This window comes from Hypanus sabinus, chromosome 7 (assembly GCF_030144855.1).
Source record: "Hypanus sabinus isolate sHypSab1 chromosome 7, sHypSab1.hap1, whole genome shotgun sequence".
NCBI classification, from domain to species: Eukaryota; Metazoa; Chordata; class Chondrichthyes; order Myliobatiformes; family Dasyatidae; genus Hypanus; species Hypanus sabinus.
Genome location: NC_082712.1, coordinates 14,579,699 through 14,604,976, shown reverse-complemented (window position 1 = coordinate 14,604,976; position 25,278 = coordinate 14,579,699). Strand labels below are relative to the sequence as shown.

The 25,278-nt window shown below is 44.7% G+C and overlaps 1 protein-coding gene across 3 annotated transcripts in view; it reads right to left on the bottom strand.

The window, feature by feature from the left end:
* lifra (LIF receptor subunit alpha a) overlaps positions 1–25,278 on the bottom strand; it is a 176,285-nt gene that overhangs the window by 76,407 nt on the left and 74,600 nt on the right. For all 3 annotated transcript variants that reach the window (XM_059974237.1, XM_059974239.1, XM_059974238.1), the window contains exon 2: positions 10,269–10,317. In XM_059974237.1, the coding sequence (XP_059830220.1) occupies positions 10,269–10,281 (13 nt within the window). In that variant the 5' untranslated portion in view covers positions 10,282–10,317. The remainder of the gene's footprint in view (positions 1–10,268; positions 10,318–25,278) is intronic.

The window sequence follows — 25,278 nt, the reverse complement described above, 5'->3', positions numbered from 1 at the left end:
CTCGGGTTCCACCCTCTCTCCCCCCAATGTTAGTTGCCTCTCCATCTGACCCTCAAGACCTTCCCTCCTCTCACCCAACTCAGTATGGGAAGGGCCAGAAGCCTCCTCTTCTGGTACTGGAGTGCCAGCGAATGGGAACTGGGGCCACTCATCTGAGTCGTCCTCTTCCGAATCGGTAGCCATTCCCGGGTGAGGGACCCATCCCCGCTCTTCAGCAGTGGGCTCTTCCCTTTCTCCACACCCTCGCAGAGTCCTTGTACTAGGCGCAACCTCCCACTCGGGCTCCTTATCCACCTGCACCGCTTGACCCAGGGGCAGCAGGTGATTCCGATGGAGTACCTTGATAGGTCCTTTCCCATCCTCAGGTTTCACCTGGTAAACTGGCAGGTTCGGCATCTGGCTCTCTATTACATAGGGGCTGGCCGCCCATCGATTGGCCAGCCTGTGCTTACCAGGGAGTCCCAAAATCCGTAAAAGGACCCGGTCGCCCGGCAATAATCGGACAAACTTCACCTTTCGATCATACGCATCTTATTTCTCTGGTTTCGTTTGGTAGCCACTGCCTCGGCCAACTCGTACGCCCACTGTAACTCCCTCTTCATGTCGGACACAAACTTTAGATAGGCCTTCCCGGGTAATTCACCCACTTCACCCCCAAAACATGTCAATTGGCAACCTCGCTTCCCGCCCGAACATCAGATAATAGGGCGAGTACCCTGTAGCATCATTGTGAGTACAATTGTAACAGTGAACCAATTGTCCAATATGACGACTCCATCTACTTTTCTGCCCAATCTCCAGCGTCCCGAGCATATCCAACAGGGTCCTGTTGAACCTCTCTGGCTGAGGATCTCCCTGTGGGTGATAAGGGGTAGTCCTGGATTTCTCAACCCCAAGCATAGTCAATAATTCATGGATAAGGCGGCTCTCAAAGTCCCGCCCCTGATCACTATGGATTCGCCTGGGAAGTCCGTAATGAACAAAATACTTCTCCCATAACACCTTCGCCACTGTCGTCGCCTTCTGATCCTTAGTGGGAAATGCCTGAGCATAGCGAGTGTAATGATCAGTGATGACTAAGACATTCGCTGTGTTGCTGGTGTCAGGCGCAATCGACAGAAAATCCATACATACCAAGTCCAGAGGTCCTGCACTCTGCAAGTGCGACAGTGGAGCCGCCGACGCTGGCAGGGTCTTCCTCCGGATGCAACGACTGCATCCCCTACAGTATTCTTCAACCTCCCCCCTCATCCGGGGCCAGTAGAACCGGTCTTTGAGTAATCCATAGGTCTTTTCCACCCCCAAGTGTCCAGAATCATCATGTAAGGCCTGGAGTACAGCCTGTCGATACTCCTCCGGCAGGACCAGTTGCCAACCGCGGGGTTGGTCCGGAGGCGCCGTTACCCGCTACAAGATTTGGTTCTTTAACTTTAACCGAGACCACTCCTTCAATAACAGAGGCACGAATGGGTGTTTCGCCTTCTCAGCCAACGCCACATCCCCCTTCTCGACCGCTCTCCATACTGTGCCAATGCCCGGGTCATTTTGCTGAGCAGCTGCCACTTCCCCCGGACTCAGTTCCGGCAACTGTTTAGTCCGCAATGCAGTCAGGTCACAGTAAGCTAGGGGTATGGCGTCGTCAAAAACCCCCAAGTGGTCCACGGCTCTTTCCATCCTCCCTCTTCTCTCGGCCTTCACAGTGATAGCAAACTGACACATCACCTTCACTCCAGGGGCAGGGACACTCTCCCACTCCTCGTCCTTCTCCTGTCCCCCTGGCTCCTGACATGACAAAGCATCCGCATCGACATTCTTGCTTCCGGGGCGGTATCTCAAGCTGAAATCATATACAGACAAGGCCGTCAGCCACCGATGTCCTGTGGCATCCAGCTTCGCCGAAGTCAAAATATAAGTGAGGGGATTGTTATCCGTTCTCCCCTCAAACTTGGCTCCGTTCAGGTAATCGCCCAGCTTGTCCACCACCTCCCACTTCAGCGCCAGGAACTCCAACTTGTGTGTGGGATAGTTTCTCTCAGATGGCGACAAGCTTCGGCTGACAAAGGCTACCGGCCTCAATGCTTTGCCATGCTCCTTGTACAGAACAAAGCCGAGACCCTCTCGGCTGGCATCCGTGTGCAGCACATAAGGCTTCTGGGGATCGGCAAAAGCCAACACCGGGGCCTGGGTCAGTGCCCTTTTCAAAGATCGGAACGCCTCTTCACATCGATCATCCCATCTTGAGCCAAAAGGTTCCGCTGGGTTCCAGTATCCTCCAGCATCCTGTCTCTGGTCCCCCTTCTTTTTCTTTCCCACCGGGGGATAGCCACACAACAGCTGAGTCAACGGATGACACACTTCTGCATATCCTTTCACAAATTGGCGGTAATACCCACAGAACCCCAAAAATGAGCGCAGAGCGCCCACTTTCTGGGGTCTCGGCCAGGTGGTCACGACCTCTATCTTGGTTGGATCAGTAGCCACTCCCTCTTGCGAAATGATATGGCCAACGTAGCTAACCGATGACCTGCAGAACTGGCATTTGTCCAGGGAAAGCTTCAACCCTTCTTCATTAAGCCGGCCCAACACCTTCAACAGCATCTCCTCATGTTCCTCCAAAGTCGATCCGAACACTATCAAATCGTCCAGGTACACCAGCACCTCTAACAGATTCATATCCCCCACAGTTCTCTCCATGAGCCTCTGGAAGGTGGCTGGGGCTCCCGATATGCCTTGGGGCATTCGTTCGAACTGAAAGAACCCCAGCGGGCAGATAAAAGCGGTCTTCTCTTTATCGGGATCTGGTAATACCCACTTCCTAAGTCCAGCACACTGAACCACTTCACACCGCTCAGGCAGGCCAATGCATCCTCGACTCTTGGGACAGTATATTGATCAGGGACAGTTCGCCGATCCAAAGTCCTGTAGTCAACACACATGCGCACTCTCCCATTCTTCTTCCGTGCCACCACTATTGGGGACACATAAGGACCTCGAGACTCAGCTATGATTCCGGCCTCCTTCAACTTGCACAAGTGCTGCCGCACATCCTCAACATCTGCCGGAGCCACCGGCCGGGATCTCTCTCGGAACGGGGTGTCCTCCGTCACCTGGATGGTGTGGCGAGTGCTTTTGGAGCAGCCAACATCAAACTCGCCCCGAGAAATAACAGCTTCCATCTTCAGCATCTTCTCCACTAGCCTGCATTTCCACTCCGGCGACACTGGGGAATCCCCGAAGTTAAAGGCTTCAGCGGTCAGCTCCCTTCGATGCTCCGATCCCTCCCCGGTAGGGGTCCTCACTGGTGCGCTAGACATTACCTTCACCGGGAACAGATGTGCCAGTGGCATTCCCCTCTTAAAGGTGATTTCTCTTGTCGTGGTGTTCCTGACACTTATAGCTATACACCTCGCATATACCACCTCTGGTCTCTGCACTTTGGGCCTCACCAGCGCCCCCGCTGGAAATCGTGTCTCCCCTTCAAGATCGTCCAGGGCGTCTACTAACAGGGCTTCGCCCTTCGGCACTCCTGGGAATCTGGGGGTCCCCATCACTAGTGCTACCTCCCCTGGTCGGATCACCTTGGGCCTCGCCTGTGTACACCACACCGTCCCTCGTTTACACTCCGGGTCCAGCCCTTGGGAGGCAACCCCTTCTTCGAACACCGCTTGAAACACTGGATGCACCGAGAGGGTCTCCAGAAAGTCTTCCCCCCCTTTCTCCTTACAAGCTCCCAGGAGCCGTCGCACAACAGGGGAGTTAGTCCCCACCAGGAGGACAGCACCACCAGTTTCCACCAGGTCAGGACACACCAACACCAACCTCTCAATAGCTTCAGACACTCCCACATCGCCCTCCGAGAACTCTAACCTCACCAATAGGTACCCATCGTACGGGTAGTCACCCTCGCTCACACCCTAAATCTGCAGGGCGTCAAATGGGGTTATGGGCAAATGCTTTAGATATTGATTGTAGAAAGACCGGTACAATAAGGTCACCTGCGATCCCGTATCAAGAACGGCTTTTGCGTAAACTCCCTCTATCCGTAGACCCACACTGGCACGGGGTCCTAACAGCCCATCCGGAATAGAGGCGTGGGCACCCCGGTGGTCTTCCGGCTGATCTCTGGGAACATGTTCCTCCAGAGGCTCCAGTCCGTTCCCTCACTGAGCCTCTCCTAAGTTTCCCTGATACCTCTCCCTTCTTAGTCGCAGGGGGGCTTGTCCTTCGCGGGACTCCTTGTCTCTCACAATCCCACCTAAAGTGCCCCTCCTCTCCACAGCTATAGCACACCCTCGGCCGCCCACAGTCCCACCTGAAATGCCCCTCTTTCCCACAGTTAAAGCACATGCTGCCTGCCGCCCCTCCTCTCCCAGGACGGCTCCCGCTCCCAACCCACTGCACTGGTCGCCCCCGGGAGTGGGTACCTCCCCTGTCCCTCCCCTCCAGAGGGGGTTCCCTACTCACCGGGGGGTTGCCAATCCTCCACCCAGCCACCACTTCCTGTATCGCTGAAGATCGCTCCCGTAGGCCCGCGTCCCTTTTCCGCCCCAACGCTCTCTCTTCCTCCCGCACCTCTCTAATCAGAGGGGGGTCTTTCCTATAAGCTTGCCGGATAGTCCACGCCACCTTGTCCAGAGAGCCACTGAATATCTGACTCATCCTCACGCTAGCCACGTCAAGTGCCTTCACTACCCCCCGGCGCCGCAACCCCGTTAGCATCCCCTCCATCCTAAATATGTACTCTGACAGCTTTTCCCCTCTCCGTTGTTCCAGGCATTGGAACTCTGCTAAAAGCAGCCAGGGTTCCCCTGACAACCCAAACACTCCCTCCAAAACTTCTATGCATTCCTCCACTGAGGCCCCAGGCTTCTCAGCTTTCAACTCCCGGACTATTTTGGCTGCTCAACCCCTCAAACTTCCCACCAATCGCTGCCTCTTCTCCTCCTCCGAGCCTGGCCACTCCTCTAACATCAAAGATGTATGCTCGATCCAGGTCTCATAGTCCACCTCCCCGTCTGGAGTAGGCTTGGCTCCGGAGAACACCCCCAGCTTCAGCCGTGGCCTCTCAGCCACTCCTACCAGGGAGTTAAGTGCGGCTGCCAGCTCCGAGGCTTCCACCCTACCTGGGGAGCGGGGCCTAGTCACATCTCGCTCCTCCCACCTCCCTTTACTAGTGCCAGGCACCTCTCTGGGGTCCACTAGCTCTGGCTCCTCAGCCTCATCCTTGGAGAGGGTGTGGAGCCCCCACGGCCCCACCTCCCCTGGAACACTGACCGTCGCCGGCAGTTCTAACGTCCTGACGTCAGCACTCGTACAAACCAACACCCAGCTAGGCTCCACCTCTTTACCACACCGTCTAGCTACCAATTCTACCTGCCCAATACCCTTCACTGAGCTTAAGCCCCGCACTATCGCGTGTCCCGAAACTCGAAAATTCAATCCGTTCACTGCACAGGCATACTGCGCCGGTACACCTTCAAATTCGCACCAGCTAACAATCTTATCTCTGTCCATCTCCCTCTGCTGCCTGCGCGATTCCACAGCCCCTGACAATCCAATCCCGGACGAGCCCCCACAAATGTAACACTTACCCAACAGGCTGGTATATGTCTAGGGGAAAAGGAGATCCAGCTACACACCAATCCCACCTCCCGTACACGCAGGTGCTGTGAGAATCGAGTTTATGCCTCGCGCCCGCCCACAGTATCAAACCCACAACAAATACCGTTATGAAATACACTTTAAAGAGTTTACTAAAATTAAAAGAGTATTAGGCAATACAATATATATGCAAGGGAAAAAAACAAAAAGTCGCCAACTTATCAAAGTTCAGTCAGTTTAGTGCACATCGTTGGAGCTCTAACATCAAACCATTCGACCCCTCGTCGCTTGCCTCCAACCTCCATGTCTTTGCACCTAGGACCACGCCCGGTGGTCTTCCAAGCAGTGCAGCGCACGTCCACCTTCCTCGGTGTCTTCCTCCCGCTCTCTCCCAAAAGCCCGCGAAAAACCCCTCCCCCAAGTTCCCAGCCTCACAAGACAAAATAACATTCCCCATTGGTTAACAAATGAATACAATTACCATATCAACAATTATAAAGCAAAACAGCTGCGAGAGAAACACTTATCAAAGAAGCATTCCTACTCTTAACAAACCAAAAAACCCATTTTGAGTAACATACACAGGACATTGTACATATACAACTAAATTCAAGTGCCAAGGGGTAAAACACAGTAAATACAGTTGCACACAGCACACAGTCACAAAATAATATTAGCATAAATCCCAAGTGGCATGAAGATTGTTATGCTGCAGCCACATTTCTGTAAGAACAAGCACAAAGCAATTCCTCATCTCATGCTGGGTCAAGCTTCAAACAAAGGCAATCTAGCTTATCTCATTCTGGGTGAGTGAAGTATCTGTCTTTCACAGACTTAATAATCATTCACATCCAAGTAATTAACAGTTATCACAAACTAAAAGGGTGCCAGCACCAATCCCTATGGTATACCAAAAGCATGTTTCTAGTCAGAAAAGCATCCCGCCATCTCGACACTCTACCTTCAAACACCAAGCCCATTTTAGATCTGATTATGCACCATGCCTTGAATCCCATATAACTCAATCTTCTGGATCAGGCTACCTTGTAAGGTCTTGACAATACATTACTGTATTAAGGGTGAAGGGAGAAAAGTTTAAAGGGAACATTAGGGGGGCTTCTTCATACAGAGTGGTGGGAGTGTGGAATGAGCTGCCAGGTGAAGTGGTAAATGTGGGCTCAATTTTGACATTTGAGAAAACTTGGACAGGTACATGGATGAGAGGTGTATGCAGGGATATGGGCCAGGTGCAGGTCAGTGGAACTGAGCAGAAAAATGGTTCAGCACAGCCAAGAAGGGCCAAAAGGCCTGCCTCTGTACTGTAATGTTCTATGGTTCTATAGTACTGAAGTCTATTTAGAGTAAGAGTTCCCAACCCTCTTTATATACCATGGATTCCTACCATTAACTGAGGGGTCCATGGACCCAGGTTGGGAACCCCTGATTTAGACAATGTTTACAACCCTGTTCTTCCAGGACAAATCAAAAGAGTTCCTTTGGTAACAACACACACAAAAAGCTGGTGAAACACAGCAGGCCAGGCAGCATCTATAAGGAGAAGTACTGTCGACGTTTCAGGCCGAGACCCTTCATCAGGACTAACTGAAAGGAAAGATAGTAAGAGATTTGGAAGTAGAGGTAGGAGGGGGATATGCAAAATGATAGGAGAAGACCGGAGGGGGTGGGGTGAATCTGAGAGCTGGAAAAGTGATTGGCGAAAGTGATACAGAGCTGGAGAAGGGAAAGGATCATGGGACGGGAGGCCTTGGGAGAAAGAAAGGGGGCAGAGCACCAGAGGGAGATGAAGAACAGGCAAACAACTAAATATGTCAGGGATGGGGTAAGAGGGGAAGGAGGGGCATTAACAGAAGTTAGAGAAGTCAATGTTCATGCCATCAGGTTGGAGGCTACCCAGCCGGTATATAACGTGTTGTTCCTCCAACCTGAGTTTGGATTCATTTTGACAGTAGAGGAGGCCATGGATAGACATATCGGAATGGGAATGGGATGTGGAATTAAAATGTGTGGCCACTGGGAGATCCTGCTTTCTCTGGCAGACCGAGCATAGGTATTCAGCGAAATGGTCTCCCAGTCTGCGTTGGGTCTCACCAATATATAAAAGGCCACACTGGGAGCACCGGACGCAGTATACCGCACCAGCCGACTCACAGGTGAAGTGTCGCTTCACCTGGAAAGACTGTCTGGGGCCCTGAATGGTGGTGAGGGAGGAAGTGTAAGGACAGGTGTAGCACTTGTTAAGCTTACAAGGATAAGTGCCAGGAGGGAGACTGGTGGGAAGGGATGGGGAGGACGAGTGGACAAGGGAGTCACGTAGGGAGCGATCCCTGCGGAAAGCAGAAGGGGGGGAGGGAAAGATGTGCTTGGTAGTGGGATCCCGTTGGAGGTGGCGGAAGTTACGGAGAATTATACGTTGAACCTGGAGGCTGGTGGGGTGGTAGGTGAGGACAAGGAGCTTAAACAAAGGGGCTTCCCTTCTTCCACCATCAACTCTGCTCTCAAACACATCTCTCCCATTTCCCGCACACCTGCCCTCACCCCACTCGGGATAAGGTTCCCCTTGTCCTCACCTACCAGTGCAGATCAATGGGAGTAGGCATGGACTAGGTGGGCTGAAGAGCCTATTTCTGTTCTGTATTTCTCTATGACTTTTTGTATTTGCCTTGTTTTTTAAAAGCTTCCCAATCCAATTTTTGGTCTATTATATGCCCTCTTTTTGGCTTTTTTGTTGGCTTTGACTTCCCTTGTCAACCACAGTTGCATCATCCTGCTTTTAAGATACTAGTTCTTTGGGATATATCTATCCTGTGTCTTCTGAATTGCTCCCAGAAATTCTAGCCATGCTGCTCTGCCGTCATCCCTGCTAGTGTCCCCTTCCAATCACCATTGGCCAGTTCCTCCCTCGTGTCTCTATAACTTCCGTTAACTCTACTATAATACTGACACATCCATCTTTAGCTTCTCCTCCTCAAATTTCAGGGTGAATTCAATCATATTATGATCACTCTGTCTTGAGGCTTCCTTTACTTTAAGCTCTCTAATCTATTCTGGTTCACTGCACAATACCCAATCCAGCATTGCTGATCCCCTAGTGGGCTCAATCACAAGCTGCTCTAAAATACCATCTCATAGGTATTCTACAAATTCCCCCTCTTGGGATTCAGCACCAATCCAATTGTCCCAATCTACCTCTATATTGAAAACCCCCATGACTATTGTAACATTGCTGTTTTGAGAAGCCTTTTCTATCTCACATATAATTAGTAGCCCACATCCTGGCTACTGCTCAGAGGATGTATGCAAGTCTCAGCAGGGTCTTTTTACCCTTGCAGTTTCTTAGCTCCACCAATAAGAATTCTACACCCTCTGATCTTATGTCACCTCTAAGGATTTGATTTTATTGTTTACCAACAGAGCCACCCCAATTTGTATCCTTGGATGGATAGCTCCCAACTATGATTTTCTTTCAGTCACATCTCAGTGATGCCCACAACACACCACAATTTCAGTCCTGTATTCATCAATGTTTTCAATTTTACCCCACTTTTACACTGCAACTCATCCCGCTGACTACATGTTGCCCTATCATCAGTGTTCTTACTAGCAGTCTCACTACACACTACTTCTGTTTATGAAACAGAAGTACCACATTCTCCGATCCCATCCCTCATCTAAATTAGTTTAAATTCTCCCAAATAGCTCTAGTGAACCTTCCCAAAAGGATATTTGTCCCCCTCAAGTCCAATATTGAGAGCTTCAGTACACCACCAACCCACTAACATCAAATATGAATTGAAGAAACTTTCTGTGGAAGGGCACACTATGACAGCACAAAGTTACAAAAATATATACACACCCTCAAGATTACTTTGTCCAATAAAAATACAATAGTTAATTCCATTGATAAATTTCTGTATAGAGTTACATCAAGACATAATTTAAAGGTGTGCAATATTATGACACAACAAAAAATAATCCTGATTCTTACTTTGTAAGAAAATTTGGTGGGGTGAGAAAGCCAGGCCAGAAATTTGAGAGTACTGACTGATCATGGCTTGGTTTTTAAAGTGGCAACTAATGTGAAATTTGTGGCTCTTCAGGGCTCTGTCAAAGATGATCGCAGGAGGGAATATCCCACTGCAAAAATCTATATGCAGATTACTGACATACACACACCAGGGAACATTTCCTGTAGCACTGAACTTCATTCCCAGCAACTTCAGATATTGTCTTCCCATATCCAAACATCACTCACCAATTTCCCAAATTTATGTAGATATCTGTTTTTAAAAAGAGGAAAATACCACATTGCATGTAATCTATTTTATTGACCTCATACAGCATAAAAATGTTCATTAAGACTCTTATGATTACTTCACCATAACCTGCATGGAAGATCAGCTGACAACTCTTAACAACTGATTGCAAAACTCATTCAATTGAACTGAACCAAAGGCAGACTAGAATTGTAAAAAAAAACTGGTTTTCTTTAAGACTGTTTCCAAAAACATGGAATGCTGAAGATCTATTGGCACTGAAGCAGAAAATGTATGCCAAGTTAAAATTTAACTATTTAACAGCTGAATAATCTGATTATGGCATCGAACAGCTTACATTAATATTACCATAATCAGAACACTCTAACTCACCTTTTAATTGCATATTCAAGATTCAAGATTGTTTCATTCCAGTATACAACTGTAAAGGAAAACAAAATAATTGTTACCCCATATCCAATGCAATTCAAAAATAAAAACAATAAGAACACAATAAATATAAATACATAAGATAGTTTACTGTATACAAGTTGATTTTATGTCCATAAATTGAAGCTGGACACAAGAGTATCTGTACATAAGGTGACTGACAGTTCTTACTGTGTTCTAAGCTGGACACAAGAGTATCTGTACATAAGGTGACTGACAGTTCTTACTGTGTTCTAAGAAACTCTCACAAGCAACACAAAAGACAACAGTTACTAGAACTTGGAGCAAATAACAATCTGCTGGAGGATGTCTGCCAGTCAAGTAGCGTCCATGGAGGAAAACGGACAGTACTCATTTTGAGAAGACACCATTCACCTGGTCTATTCTGTTGTTTGTTCTCATAAATAACAATGCGATAATGAACTACTAATCAGATACTTTCATGTTGAGTGGATGCATTTAGTCGAGTGGAGTGAAAATAATTTCACTATTCTTTTAGGCTGGATAAATTAAGGATCATTTTTGACCATCTCAGAATGCAAATAGTTCAGCATCTCATCTCAATGTCACTTTCTCCTGCTCTGGAATCAGCCCAGAGACCTTTATGTACATGTATCTGGAATCAAAAGAAAACCTGAAATCTTCTGATTGAGAGGCAGGGGCAAGCTTCTCTTAACAATGCTTTCACAAACCAAACTATACTAGAAACTGCAGTCCCATAGAAACGGGGGTGGGGGGGGGGGTGGGAGAATCAAATCAAAAACTACCAAATGTTGAAAGGCTTAAATCAGGGGTTCCCAATCTGGGGTCCAAGGACCCCCAGTTAGTGGTAGGGTGTCCACGGCATAATAGAGGTTAGCCGAGATAGACTGGATGTGAAGAGGACTGGGGTGGAGGGGGGGTCAAGAAACACGGAGTACAGCCTCAAAATAGAGAACCATCCCTTTAGAACAGAGATGAGGAGTAATTTATTTAGCCAAAGGGTGGTCAGTCTGTAGAATTGGTGGCTGTGGAGGCCAGGTCACTGGGCCCATTTAGGGAGAAAGTTGTTAAGTTCTTAGTTAATCTTGGCATGAAAGGTTATGTGGAGAAGGCAGAAAAATGGCATTGAGAGGAACAGACTCAATCGGTTGATTCGACCAATTCTGCTATATCTTAGGGTATGGTTATAGCAATGTTCTTAACAGGAACACAGAAACCAAGGTAAAGAAAGAGACAAAATATTATAGAATCAAGTAGCACAGGAATCAGTTTATTTACTGTATCTTCAAAGGTCATTCTAATAAACCCTTGCCTCTGTTCTTTCACCATAACTCTGATAAGACTTCCTCTGCAAGTATAGTTCCGAAACTCTTGACATTAAATCATGCCAGGATAAAGCTGATAATTTGATGCATGATGGGGTTTTTTTTTTGAGGATGGGTAGGAAGGAAATAACCCCAGCTTTATAATTTAGGGGAGTTGGAAATATTTGCTTCAGAGAACAAGATGTAAAAAAGCCACTTTTGCAATATAAAACTCAAGATTTTTCTCCTTGAATGGTCTTGCTGAATGTAACAGCATAAGTTTTAAGCACTGCAAATTGATTTACAAAAAAGGTCAGATTTCAAGAGTTATGCTGCCTGGACTAGAAACAATTTCTTAGGAGAAAAGGTTGAATTAGATAGGATTTTACTCTTTGAAATGGAGGAAGATGAAAGGTGACTTGATAGCGAAGTACGTGATGATGAGTGGCAGCCAGAGACTTCCTCCCGGGGAGGAAATAGCTAATATGAGGTAGCATAATTTTTAAATGATTGGAGGAAAATATGGGGGGGGGGGGTCAGAATAAGTTTTTTTCTTACAGAGAGTGATGGGTGCATGGGATGCCCTGCCAGGGATAGTTGTAAAAGGGCATTTAAGATTTAGGGACATGTATGAAACTCTTAGATAGGTACATGGTAATAGGAAAAAATGGAGGGTTATGTAGGAAGAAAGGGTCAGGTTGATCCTGAAGCAAGTTAAAATGTCAGCATAACATCATGGACCAAAGGACCCACATTGTGTTGCAATCTTCTATGCTTTTAGTCCTCTTTCACATTATAATTTCATATAAGGTCCACAACTATCAGAGGCTGTTTCACCTACTGAGCCAGCATTGCTCTGAGATTTTTTTTATATATACACAAGCCTGGTTGTAGCTCTGCCCACAACAACCCTTACCCGCCTACAATGGGTTAGTAAGGGTGGAAAGGAGGAGGGGAATCTCCATTGTTAAGTTTGCTCAAGACAAAAATAGATGCTAATTTGCCACTGCAGTTATCTTTCAGGACAGCTTGTGTGACTTTTACATTGGTCACAACTGCATAACTCAGATAGGCTCCCATTTCTTATTTTATTTCTTCGAAAGCTAAAAACACGGACATCAGAGTTTTCCTGGTATGATGAATAATTCAAAATGAATCTGCAGTATCCAAGAGACAACTGCCAATTTGTCTGGAATAATGCCTTAATGGATGATGACAAAGAGAGACCTGTTAACACACTCACTCACTATGCAAGAACTCATTTCTATTGTGCATTGGAAAACATTTCCTTGAGTGGAAACATGGCAAACGCCTAACTTAAAATTCAGCTGTTCATTTGTACTCCTGCCAATTCACCTCCCCTCACCCCAAGGCCTCCATTCAGGACCCCAAAAAGTCCTTCCAGGTGAGGTAGCACTTGCTGGGGCCATCTACCGTATCTAGGACTCCCTATGAGACCTCCTCTACATAGACTGGGGGACCGCTTTGTCGAGCACCTCTACTCCATTCTCCAAAAGCGGTATTTCCCCATGGCTAGCCATTTTAATTCCTATCCCCATTCTGATTCTGACATGTCAGTCCATAGCCGCCTCTTCTAGCTACTCTCAGGTTGGAGGAGCAACACTTCATACTCCATCTAGGTCATCTCCAAACTGATGACATGAACACAGATTTCTCCATTGCCAGTAATTATTTTCACCTTCTACCTTCCCTCTTCTTCAATTCCCCACTCCTGCTCCTTACTACTTCTCACCCGCCTAGCACCTCCCCTTGATGCCCCTCCTCCTTCCCTTTCTCCCATGGTCTATTCTCCTCTCCCATCAGATTCCTTCTTCTCCAGCCCCTCATCTTTTCCACCTATCACCTCCCAGCTTCTTAATTCATCCCTGCTGCCCACCCAGCTAACTTCACCAATCACCTTCCAGCTTGTTCAGCTTTCCCTCCCCCATCTCTTTTCTTATTCTGACACCTTCCTCCTTCCTTTCCAGTCCTGAAGAAGGGTCTCAGCCCAAAACGTCGACAGTTTATTTCCTCCATAGATGCTGCTTGACCTAGTGAGTTCCTCCAGCATTTATTGTGTATTGCTCTTGACTTCAGTTTGTTATTTATTTAGCAGTATAAAAGAATCTCCTCTCACTATTATTAACCTGACACTGATGCCATAATGTGTGTCCATAATTTGCTTTGGAGGTTTGATTTCAGCTTGGTCCTGTGTTTTAGCTCTGCTCAAAACCAGCACCTGAACAGGTTAAGAATACATTTTCAGACCAGTGAAAATAGGGCATTCTTAAACAGCTGTGCATACATACACTTGTTTTAAAAACAATCACAAATACAGACCTTGGTATAATAAATTTAACAGTAAGATACGTGAAACAGAAATTCATTCCTTTTCTCATTAAGATATGGTGCTGTAATTTCTTGCATATACAATTTCCCCAACTCAGACCATTATTTTCTTATGTTAAATATGTTTATTACATTAAAATCAAGGCAGAGTCCATGAACAGACAGGAAACCAGAACAAACACATATAACACAAGAGAATCTGCAGATGCTGGAGATCCAAAGCAACACACACAAAATGCTAGAGAAACTCAGCAGGTCAGGCAGCATCTATAAAGGGGAATAAACACTCAACATTTTGGGCTGAGAGTCTTCAACAGGACATGTAAACATGGTGAAAGTGTGCCATGCAAAATGAATAATAAATGTTAATGGATCTATGTAAATAAAACATTAAAGTCAAAAGTAACTATCTGTACAAAATTACTCAGGCTATTTATAACCAAAACATACAGTATGTCAGTGCCCTGAAATATCATCAAAAGGCATAATTAACTCAAGTCTGAAAATTGATAGGAACTGCAGATGCAGTGTCTAGAGCAGGCATGGGCAAACTACGGCCCGCGGGCCATATGCGGCCCGTTAAGCTTTTTAATCCGGCCCGCAGAACTTGATGAAATTATATTAATAAACCTCGTTAACGTTTTTTCCCCGCAATTCTGGCGTTTTCCCAATAGATGACGCACTCTATATACATTTGTGGCGACCCATTTCCTGGCACATCCGAACCGGCTCACAATTAGCCAGCATTCCGGCTAAGGGAGATAGCCTGCGGGGATTTGCGAGCACAGAGCTTTGGAGCCTCTGTGCCACGGGGGGCAGGTTGAGGGAGGCTTAAAAGTGAGGCTGGGGATTTCGAATAAAGTTTTTTTTCTTCGACTGCAGTTACCGACTCCGTGTCGTAATTTTAGCGCTGCATGTAGCACACCGCTACACATTGACCTTTGTTGAGGTGCAGCGTATTACTCCACATTTGCGCTTTACTCTTTGTTCGGCTCGACCTATTTGTGTGAACAAGCGTTCAGCGTCATGAACATCAACAAAGCCAGCCACAGATCCAAGTTAACTGAGCAACACCTCAGATCCATCCTGAGAATCGCCACAACAAAACTAAATCCAGACTTTGATGCGCTGGCTAAAAAGGGAGACCAACAACACTGTTCCCACTGAAATTAAAAATAAGTTTCTTCGTTGTGTTATGTAAAAAATGCATTTGAAAATATTTTTTTCAATAAGCCTTACATGTTACATGTCATTTCTGTTAAGTGATGGACATGAGTAGTGTGCAGGTGCACGTACGTTCTCAAAATAAAAAATGCGCTCCAGATCAAATAACGTGCTCCGCATACTGGCGCGCTGTCACTGTTCTGTCCTTGTGCTGGTCATTGTTGAGTTTTGGCACAGGGGACAATTGAATAAGAAGGAGCAGGACAAGTAGACCTGCATCTCCTACCGTTTTTGAAATAAAGACAGGCAGGAGGAGAGTGATGATGATAATATCTTGAAAGATAACAGAATTTTCAGTGCTTTAAAATAATAACTGTTACTATTTAAAAAAGCTGTATTTTATTCATTTAATTTTCAGTGTTTTAAAAGTCATTTCAATAAATAGCTAAATACCATGGGACTTCAAAGACAGATATTTTGTTGTAATGCATTTGTTCATTTTCAATTGAAATTAAAGCACATGTTTTCTACATATCCCATGGTATTTTATTTTCTCTTATGAGGTGTATTACCAAAACACTCTGTCCATCTGCTCCTGGTCCGGCCCCCCTGTCAAATTTTAGAACCCTTTGTGGCCCACAAGTCAAAAAGTTTGCCCACCCCTGGTCTAGAGCAATACAATGTGCTGGAAGACCTCACCAGGACAGCCAGCATCTATGGATGGAAATAAACAGTTGACATTCTGCTTTCTGCAGGGATTGCTTCCTACGTGACTCCCTTGTCCACTCATCCCTCCCCACTGAACTCCCTTCTGGCAAGCGGAACAAGTGCTACACCTGCCCCTACACCTCCCTCAATATCTTTCATTGTCCCAAACAGTTCTTCCAGGTGAAGTGTTGGGGTCATATACTATATTCAGTGCTCCCGGTGTGGCCTCCTGTGTATCAGTTAGACCTGAAGTAGATTGGGAGACTACTTCGCCGAGCATCTACACTTCGTCTGCCAGAACAAGCAGGATCTCCCAGTGGGCCACCCAATTTTATTCTACTTCCCATTCAGATAACGTCCATCCATGGCCTCCTCTATTGTTGTGACGCGGCCACACTTAGGTTGGAGAAATGACACATTTGGGTAGCATCACACACACAAGCATCAATTTCTCAAACTTCCAGTAATGCCTCTCCCCCACCCCCTTCACCATATCTCATTCCCTTTTCCCTCTCTCATGTTATGTCCTTGTCTGCACACTGCCTCCCGCTGGTGCTCTTCTTCCCCACCTCCCCTTTTTTCTTCCATGGCCTTCTGTCCTCTTTCACCAATCAACTTCCTAGCTCTTTGCTTCATCCCTCCCCCCCGCCTCCAAGTTTCACCTATCGCCTGGCATTTCTCTCTCCCATCCCCCCAACTTTCAAATCTACTCCTCAGCTTTTTTTTCCTCCAGTCCTGCCGAAGGGTTTCAGCCCAAAACATCTACTGTGCTTTTTTTCCCATTGATGCTGCCTGGCCTGCTGAGTTCCTCCAGCATTTTGTGTGTTGCCAGCATGAAAACAGAAGATTGAGGACCTTTGTTAAACATTAACACGGAGCACAGTAGTAAGTGCTACTTTACAACACAAAGGAGGAAAAACAAATCGTTTCATTTTATTACAAGTATTGGGCAGCATGGTAGTGTAGTGATTAGATGACCCAGGCACAATTCCCACTTATGTCTATAGAGTCCGCACATTCTTTTCATGACTGCGTGGTTTTTCTCCAGGTGCTCTAGATTTCTCCCACATTCCATAAACGCATGGGTTCCAGTAGGTTAATTGGTCACATGGGTGTAACTGGGCAGCACAGGCTTGTTGGGCCTGTTACTGTGTTGTATTTCTAAATAGATAGAATACTGCAGAATAACAAGTTAAGCACTAAAAATGTCAAAATGACTAATTAACAAAATAGTAGGAGAGGAAAACATAACTCTGTAATTAGTTTAAGGATGCTCCTTTATTTCATTAGTGTGAAATCACTCTCACAGTTATCTCCCGAGCACACTTCATCACAGACCAAATGAGGCAATGTCTGAATTTGACACTGTATCATCAGAGCAATTACTGCTCAATGTCGCAAGCTGCCGTCTGTGTGCATGCTGTCAAGAAGAGTCTGCGCTGTAGCATAGCAATTAGTGCATTTGCTTTACGGTGCTGGCGACTGGAGTTCAATTCCTGCTGCTGTCTGTAAGGAGTTTATACATTCTCCCTGTGACTGTATGGGTATCTCCTGGGTGCGCCTGTTCCTCCCACATTCAAAAAATACAGGTTAGGGTTAGTCAGCAGTGGGTATGCAATGTTGGCGCCAGAAGCATGAGAAAACTTGTGAACTGCTCCCAACACATCATCAAACAGTGTTAGTCTCTAACACAAATGATGCTTTTCACAGTATGCTTTGATATTTCAATGGACATGTAACAAATAAAGGTATCTTTTAAAAAGATACAACTTCTCAAGCTAAGGATTACTAACTATTAATATATGGTGTATGATAAAGGAGGTGGTACTGCTCAAATTTTTAATTTCCTCTCACTCAGCTGAAATATAGTAGGAAGGAGTCAACAAAATGCACCAGATGTTGTTTTATAAACAAAAGAGATTCTGAAAATGCTGGAAATCCAAAGTAATGAACGTAAAATGCTAGAGGAACTCAGCAAGTCGGGCAGCTTCAAAGGAGAGGAATAAACAGTTAACATTTTGGGCCAAGACCCTTCATCAGGACTTGACTATCATAATCTCTAACATCTGAGTAGTGAATAACTGGAAAAGCAATGGGACATCTCAGTGATATGCTAAATGTTAAATATATCCTTCCTACTACCTAAATTTCTCATTAATACTGTAGTGGATGTGTAGCTGATTCACACTGTGGCCCTATTCCAGAAGTCGGTATTTAATTGCAAGCCAAAGTTTCCAAGAACCTCAAAAATGACATCATGTGTTCTGCATGCCTATCTGATTAATCCTAGACTGCAATAGATGACTACCTTCAGGATGGAAATCCCCACATCCTGATAATTTTCCAACAAACATCTGAATACTTAGTTAAATATTGCTTTTTTGTAAGCTTTGATGTATTATCATTTCAGAGAATCACTTTCTTTCTTGCTCTTTTATTTTTTTTAAATGGTGAAGAACAGTGGAGAGTCAAAGGCTGTTAAGCTCATACTCTGAACAACAGAGTTGAATGAAGCTGTGCAAAGAAGCTGCTTGCTTTAGGAAGGAACTTAATGGTCTCAGACAAATAATGCGCTTGACCTAATTAGTTCTAGAATTCTGCAAAGAGCATGAATTGATTTTTCACCTACAATTATAGATTGCCCTTCATCTTGCAAATATACCTCCAAGCAGTGCACAGCAATGGCCAAGTTTCCATTTGATCTTTAACTCTCCAACCCATTCTGTCCTCTCTCTCTTTGGGCTTTTGGCCAATATAACACATTACAAGAAAAACAAACTGCTAGATGTCAGGAAAGTGGCCACCAAGTGGACAAGGTGGCATGTATGGAAACGTACCTGTAATTAGGAAATAGCAGAGGTACTTAATGAGTACTTTACTTCAGTATTCACCATGGAAAAGGATCTTAGTGATTGCTGTGATGACTTGCAGCAGACTGAAAAGCTTGAGCTTGTAGATTTTAAGAAAGAGGATGTGCTGGAGCTTTTGGAAGGCATCAAGTTGCATAAGTCACCAGGACCAGACAAAATGTACTCCAGGCTACTGTGGGAGGTGAGGGAGGAAATTGCTGAGCCTCTGGCGATGATCTTTGCATCAGCAATGGGGACAGGAGAGGTTCTGGAGGATTGGAGGGTTGTGGATGTTGTTCTTTTATTCAAGAAAGAGAGTAGAGATAGCCCACGAAATTATAGACCAGTGAGTCTTACCTCAGTGGTTGGTAAATTGATGGAGAAGATCCTGAGAGGCAGGATTAATGAACATTTGGAGTGCTATAATATAATTAGTAGTCAGCATGGCTTTGTCAAGGGCAGGTTGTGCCTTACGAGCCTGATTGAACTTTTTGAGGATGTGACTAAATATGTTGATGAAGGAAGAGCAGTAGGTGCAATGTATATGGATTTCAGCAAGGCATTTGATAAGGTACCCCATGCCAGGCTTATTGAGAAAGTAAAGAGGCATGAGATCCAAGGGGACATTGCCTTGTGGATCCAGAACTGGCTTGCCCACAGCAGGCAAAGAATATGGGTCATATTCTGCATGAAGGTCGGTCACCAGTGGAGTGCCTCAGGGATCTGTTCTGGGACCCCTACTCTTTGTGATTTTTATAAATGACCTGGATGAGGAAATGGAGGGATGGGTTAGTAAGTTTGCTGATGACACAAAGGTTAGAGGTGTTGTGGATAGCGTGGAGGGCTGTCCGAGGTTACAGCAGGACATTGATAGGATGCAAAACTGAGAAGTGGAAGATGGAGTTCAACCCAGATAAGTGTGAAGTGTTTCATTTTGGTAGGTCAAATATGATGGCGGAATATAGTATTAATGGTAAGACTCTTGGCAGTGTGGAGGATCAGAGGGATCTTGGGGTGCGTGTCCATAGGATGCTCAAAGCAGCTGCACGGGTTGACTCTGTGGTTAAGAAGGTGTATGGTGCATTGGCCTTCATCAATTGTGGAATTGAATTTAAGAGTTGACAGGTAATGTTGCAGCTATGCAGGACCCTGGTCAGACCCCACTTGGAGTACTGTGCTCAGTTCTGGTCGCCTCACTACAGGAAGGATATGGAAGCCATAGAAAGGGTGCAGAGGAGATTTACAAAGATATTGTCTGGATTGGGGAGCGTGCCTTATGAGAATAGGTTGAGTGAACTCAGCCTTTTCTCCTTGGAGCAAAGGAGGGTGAGAGGTGACCTGATAGAGGTGTGCAAGATGATGAGAAGCATTGATCACGTGGATAGTCAGAGATTTTTTCCCAGGGCTGAAATGGTTGCCACAAGAGGACACAGGTTTAAGGTGCTGGGGAATAGGTATGGAGGAGATGTCAGGGGTAATGGCATTTTTGTCTGTAACAAAATGGAACCTGTATTGTACCAAAGTGCTTTGCTAATAGTGTTTGTATAACATGCCACTGGAACCTGACTCCTTGTCAAACTGCAGAAAGCTAAGCGGATTCAGTTACTGGAAAAATGCCAAGTACACTGATTAAGCAGATGAACAGAATGCACACTATCCTTGAACTGACTCAGAGTAGCTGCAAGTGTGAATAAAGAAGTGACTATGCTGCCTTTTTGTCAAACCCATCACCAGTTCTTGTGTAGTGCTAGTCTTCCCTTGGTGCAAGTAAAATAAAAGTGCTTATGATCCATCCACTGAGTTAATTGTTGTTTGATACAAGATGTAGTGAAAAAGCGCTTAACACATGGAAGTCACGCTGCAGCTATATTCAATTTAGCTTATGCTGCACTTAAGTGCAATTATGGTTACCCTATTTACAGGGGAAGTGAGGTCTTCCAGTATTAAATACTGCCAGGATTGGAGAGTATGACCTTTCAGGATAGACTTGGACCAAACTTGGATTGTTTTCAATGAAGCATTAGAAGCTGAGAGGATACCTGATGGAAGTTTATGAGAGACACTGGTAGGCAATCAGAATTGTTATCCCAAAACAGAACTGTCAAAAGCTAGAGAACATATTTAGTGTGAGGGGAGGAAAGCTCAAATGAGATGTGCAGAGAATGGTTTATTTTACACTGAGTGTGGTAGGTGCCTGGAGGGATATGGTTGATACAGTCAGAAGAGATTTACTTTAACTTTACAACTCCTCCCTCGGAGAGATACCGAGCCAATAGTCTGGTCCTGGACTTACTTCCACTTCACATGATTAACTTATTATTATTTAATTACTTATGGTTTTATATTGCTATATTTCTACACTATTCTTGGTTGGTGCGGCTGTAACGAAATCCAATTTCCCTTGGGATCAATAAAGTATGTCTGTCTGTTTGTTGTGTTTGGCACAGGCATTATGTGATGGAAGGTCTATTCCTCTGCTGTACTGTTCTGTGTTCTGCCTGTGGAGGGAAATGAATAGTCAAAGTTTCAAGTTGAGACAAGAACATGAAACATCAAAGCAGAATTAGGCCATCGAGTAGAGGGGAGAAAGCTAGGAAACAGTGTAATTTAAAAGCATTTCATCCTCTAAGCACATTTAAACCTTAGGTCTCCACATGAAATTCATCTATTCAGATAACCAGCCCTTACTGGCCAGTCTGATGTGAAACATTGTTTACATTTACATCATTTATTATTATATTGTAATTTTCTCTTTACTGTGCCTATTGTCTTGTTTAATAATTATTCTACTGTTTCGTGCACTTTATGTAGTTCCGTGTAGGTGTGAAGTCTAATTTAGTTTTGTGTTGTTTCAGGTAGCACCATGGTCCTGGAGGAAAGTTGTTTCGTTTTTACAGTGTACTGTATCAGCAATTATGGTTGAAATGGCAATAAAAGCGACCTGACTTGAAGTTATCCATGTAGACAGCTTCCCACCCACCCCCACCCCCCTGAATGCAAACTGATCTGTTGAGTTTTTCCAGCATTTTTCACTTTAGATTTCCAGATGCCGCCATATTTTGTTGCTCATTGTTCCCAGACTGTTGTCTTTCTGTACTGCCATTACCCTTGCTCCACTGAAACCTTGCCCAAACAGATCAGCTTTAGTTGATAAGCAATCATTGCCACTCCTCAACGGTATCCACAGCTTTTGAGTCACCTGAACAATCTGGTCTACCCAATTACATGTATTCCCTTCTTTCTTTCCTCCACACCCTGTTTGCAAATTGAAACATTTGTTTTCTCACTTTTCTGGATCTGAGGAGTAGTTGTTGATTCAGCATTGCTTTCCCTCCATAAATGTGGACTGGATTGCTAAATATCTCCATATTTAGCAATATTTATCTCGTTTACAGATTTTCTCTGCAGCTAATGAAATGCTTGAAGGAGAAAACAGGAAGCCTAAAGTCAAAAGTTAATTACAGGAGGTGGCTAATGAGTGGGATATCTTTCAGCCATTGGGTGTGTAAATTGTATTTTACCGTTTTCATGCCAACAGACCTTTGCAGATTATAAAATACACATTTTAGAATAAGAACAAATGAACTGCTGAAATGCTTGAATTTCCTTTCTAAACCTCTTTCACTTCTCTTCCTTCAAGTGAATCCTGATAACTCCTTACTTAGATAATATGGCCCAATACATTATCATACATTCACATTCATTTTCACACATTGGTTCTTCGTCTTTGTTGCTTTGTAGCTTTCATTAATTCTATCATATTCTTTGTATCAACAGTGAATGCCTGCAAGAAAGTGAATCTTAAGATAGTATACGGTGATATATACATACTTTGATAATAAATTTACTTTGAACATTCCTTTCATAGCAGAGGACCTGAATAGTGGGAAGTTCACATCTACAGATGTGCTGGGCTGTCCACACCACTCTCTGCAGCGTCTTGCAATTGAGGGAAGTACAGTTCCCATACCAGGTAGTGATGCAGCCAGTCAGGATGCTCTCAATCGTGACTCTACAGGAAGTTCTTAGAATCTGGGGGGCCATACCAAACTTCTTCAACCATCTGAGATGAAAGAGGCGCGGTTGTGCCTTTTTCACCACAAACCCAGTACATACAGACCACAAGAGATTCTCAGTGATATTTATGCCAAGGAACTTAAAGCTGTTCACCCTCTCAACCTCAGATTTATGGACATCTATAGGGGTTAGCCTGTTTCCATTCTTCCTATAGTCCACAGGCAGCTCCTTTATGAGTCCATTGGGGTCATCTACTGTACCTGGTACACCTGGTGTGGCTTTCCAGGATTTGTCCAGGTAGAGGCACATTGATTAAAAGAATGAATGAGGATATATTAAGTATATATACAAAACATAAAGTGTAACAAAATGTATGAAATAGATTTGTTGGAGAAAGTATATTGTTTGGCTGTATAAGAAATGACAAAGACTCCTGTTTCAAAGGACCAGACACACACTCCATAGGAAACCGGCGAAGATTGACCATCCAAAAATCAGGTAATGTAGGTATCAAAGTAACTGGATTATAACAAAAAAGGAGTGAAATAAGATTCTGAGTTCTTGATCATTTCTTTGTGGAAAATTTTAAAGATAAATTGTGAGGATTCAGACTTATTATCGCTGATATGGCAGAAAATTTGTTGTTTTGTGGCTGTTGTGACTGAAAACAAGTCTGTGATATGCAAGTCTTCATAGTCTTCAAGTCTTCATGTGGATAGTCAGAGGCTTTTTCCCAGGACTGAAATGGCTAACACGAGAGGGCACAGTTTTAAGATGCTTGGAAGTAGGTACAGAGAAGATGTCAGGGGTAATTTTTTTTTATGCAGAGAGTGGTGAGTGCGTAGAATGGGCTGCCAGCGACAGTAGTAGAGGCAGATACAATAGGGTCTTTGAAGAGACTCCTGGATAAGTACAAGGAGCTTAAAAAAATAGAGGGCTATGGGTAACCCTAAGTAATTTCTAAAGTACATGTTCAGGACAGCATTGTGGGCCAAGGGACCTGTATTGTGCTGTAGGTTTTCTATGGTTCTATGTTCTCTATGCTTCATTCAGCACAACAAACAGGAAATCTTGTGGAGGCACTCATATTAGCATCTCATAAACTCAACAGGACATCACACTTTATACCCTAATGATCAAAGCTTGTATTGTAGGTGATACAATACAATTTTAATAGTTACAATGACATTGTTTACCTCAGTATTTTGGGTTGACAACACTTCCTTTGAATTACACATCTACAGTGGGAGTCATCTCTGCATGTTTGCCCCTGCTGGGACAAAGTGCTGTAATTGATACAGCTATTCTAAAAACCTCAAGCCATATGCCCAAAATTAGTGCTATGCCAGCTGAGTACACAATAGATCAGCTATTGATTGCAACTGTAATGATCAATTGTGACCATTTTGATATGTTAAGTGACAACAGCAGCCTGGTCTGCCAGTTTGAATTCAAGTCACAACGTCTGGTTTGATGCAAGCCATTAACACAACCCCATTGCTGTGGTAACTTCTACTTTACAAAAGGACCACGTGACAATTTTATGGCCAAAAGAACATCTTTATCTGGGACGGCAATTTACAATACAGAGGCTTTCAGGTATCTTGTGCGGCCTGGGTGGTGGAACTATATACAAAGCTCACCGGCAATAGAAAAAACCCGCTGACTCCGGAGCCGGCCTCTTGTCACCAACAGCTTCCGATTGGTATTAACTTGCTTTTGATAATACTCACATTACAACACTTCTCCCCCTTTAAAATCCAGCATTCCCCAAATATAGAAGAACTGGGAAATAAAAAAAGTGGTATCATTAGCAATGAGTTACCAATACAAAACACCTAAAAAACGTGGCAAATTCAACATTCAATCTAACAACAACAAAAAACTATCCAATCAAAGATTCAGTCTGTCAGGAGGTTTGCGAGGGCGCTGCGATCTATGCACTACCCCCGGTGACCCAGCAGGCACCGCCGGTGAGGATGTTTTGGGTGGATCTGGTGTTGGGGACATGAGAGGGGTCTGTGTGTCCGCGTGAGAATGTCCATCCTCTTCAGGGGACTCTGCCCCCTCTGCCAACGTCTCTCCCTCTGGCAAAGTCACTTTTGGACATGCTTTCCTGATATGCATTAAGCAGTCATTGCTCCTTAACTGTTTTGGACTACTGAACTTCTTTGAAATCGGTGGTGAGCTATTCTCAGCATTATTGGGATAAACAGCATCTGCAGGTTTGCCGCTTGGCTTGGAACGCACTGAAGAAGGATCTTTGGTTTCTGAATCAACGTCACGTCCATGGCTCAGAATAGACCCAATTGCAAATTTTTCTTTGAGTTCCTTGTTATAACTTGGAACTGGAGTTCAACAGCAAGAAACTATAATGCGTTTTGGAAAACCTCTTGTGCTTGATCAAAGGTCTTGTCTGTTAAATCACAGTCACTGATTTTGATGATACATTCATTCTCCTGGAGCAGGTTCTCTTTTCTTGAACAACTTTTCTCTTCAATATCATGAATACTCAGGCCAAGGAATCTTCCACTCAGCGTAGAGTTAAAGGGCACCACATGGATTCCCAGCGGCTGCTGT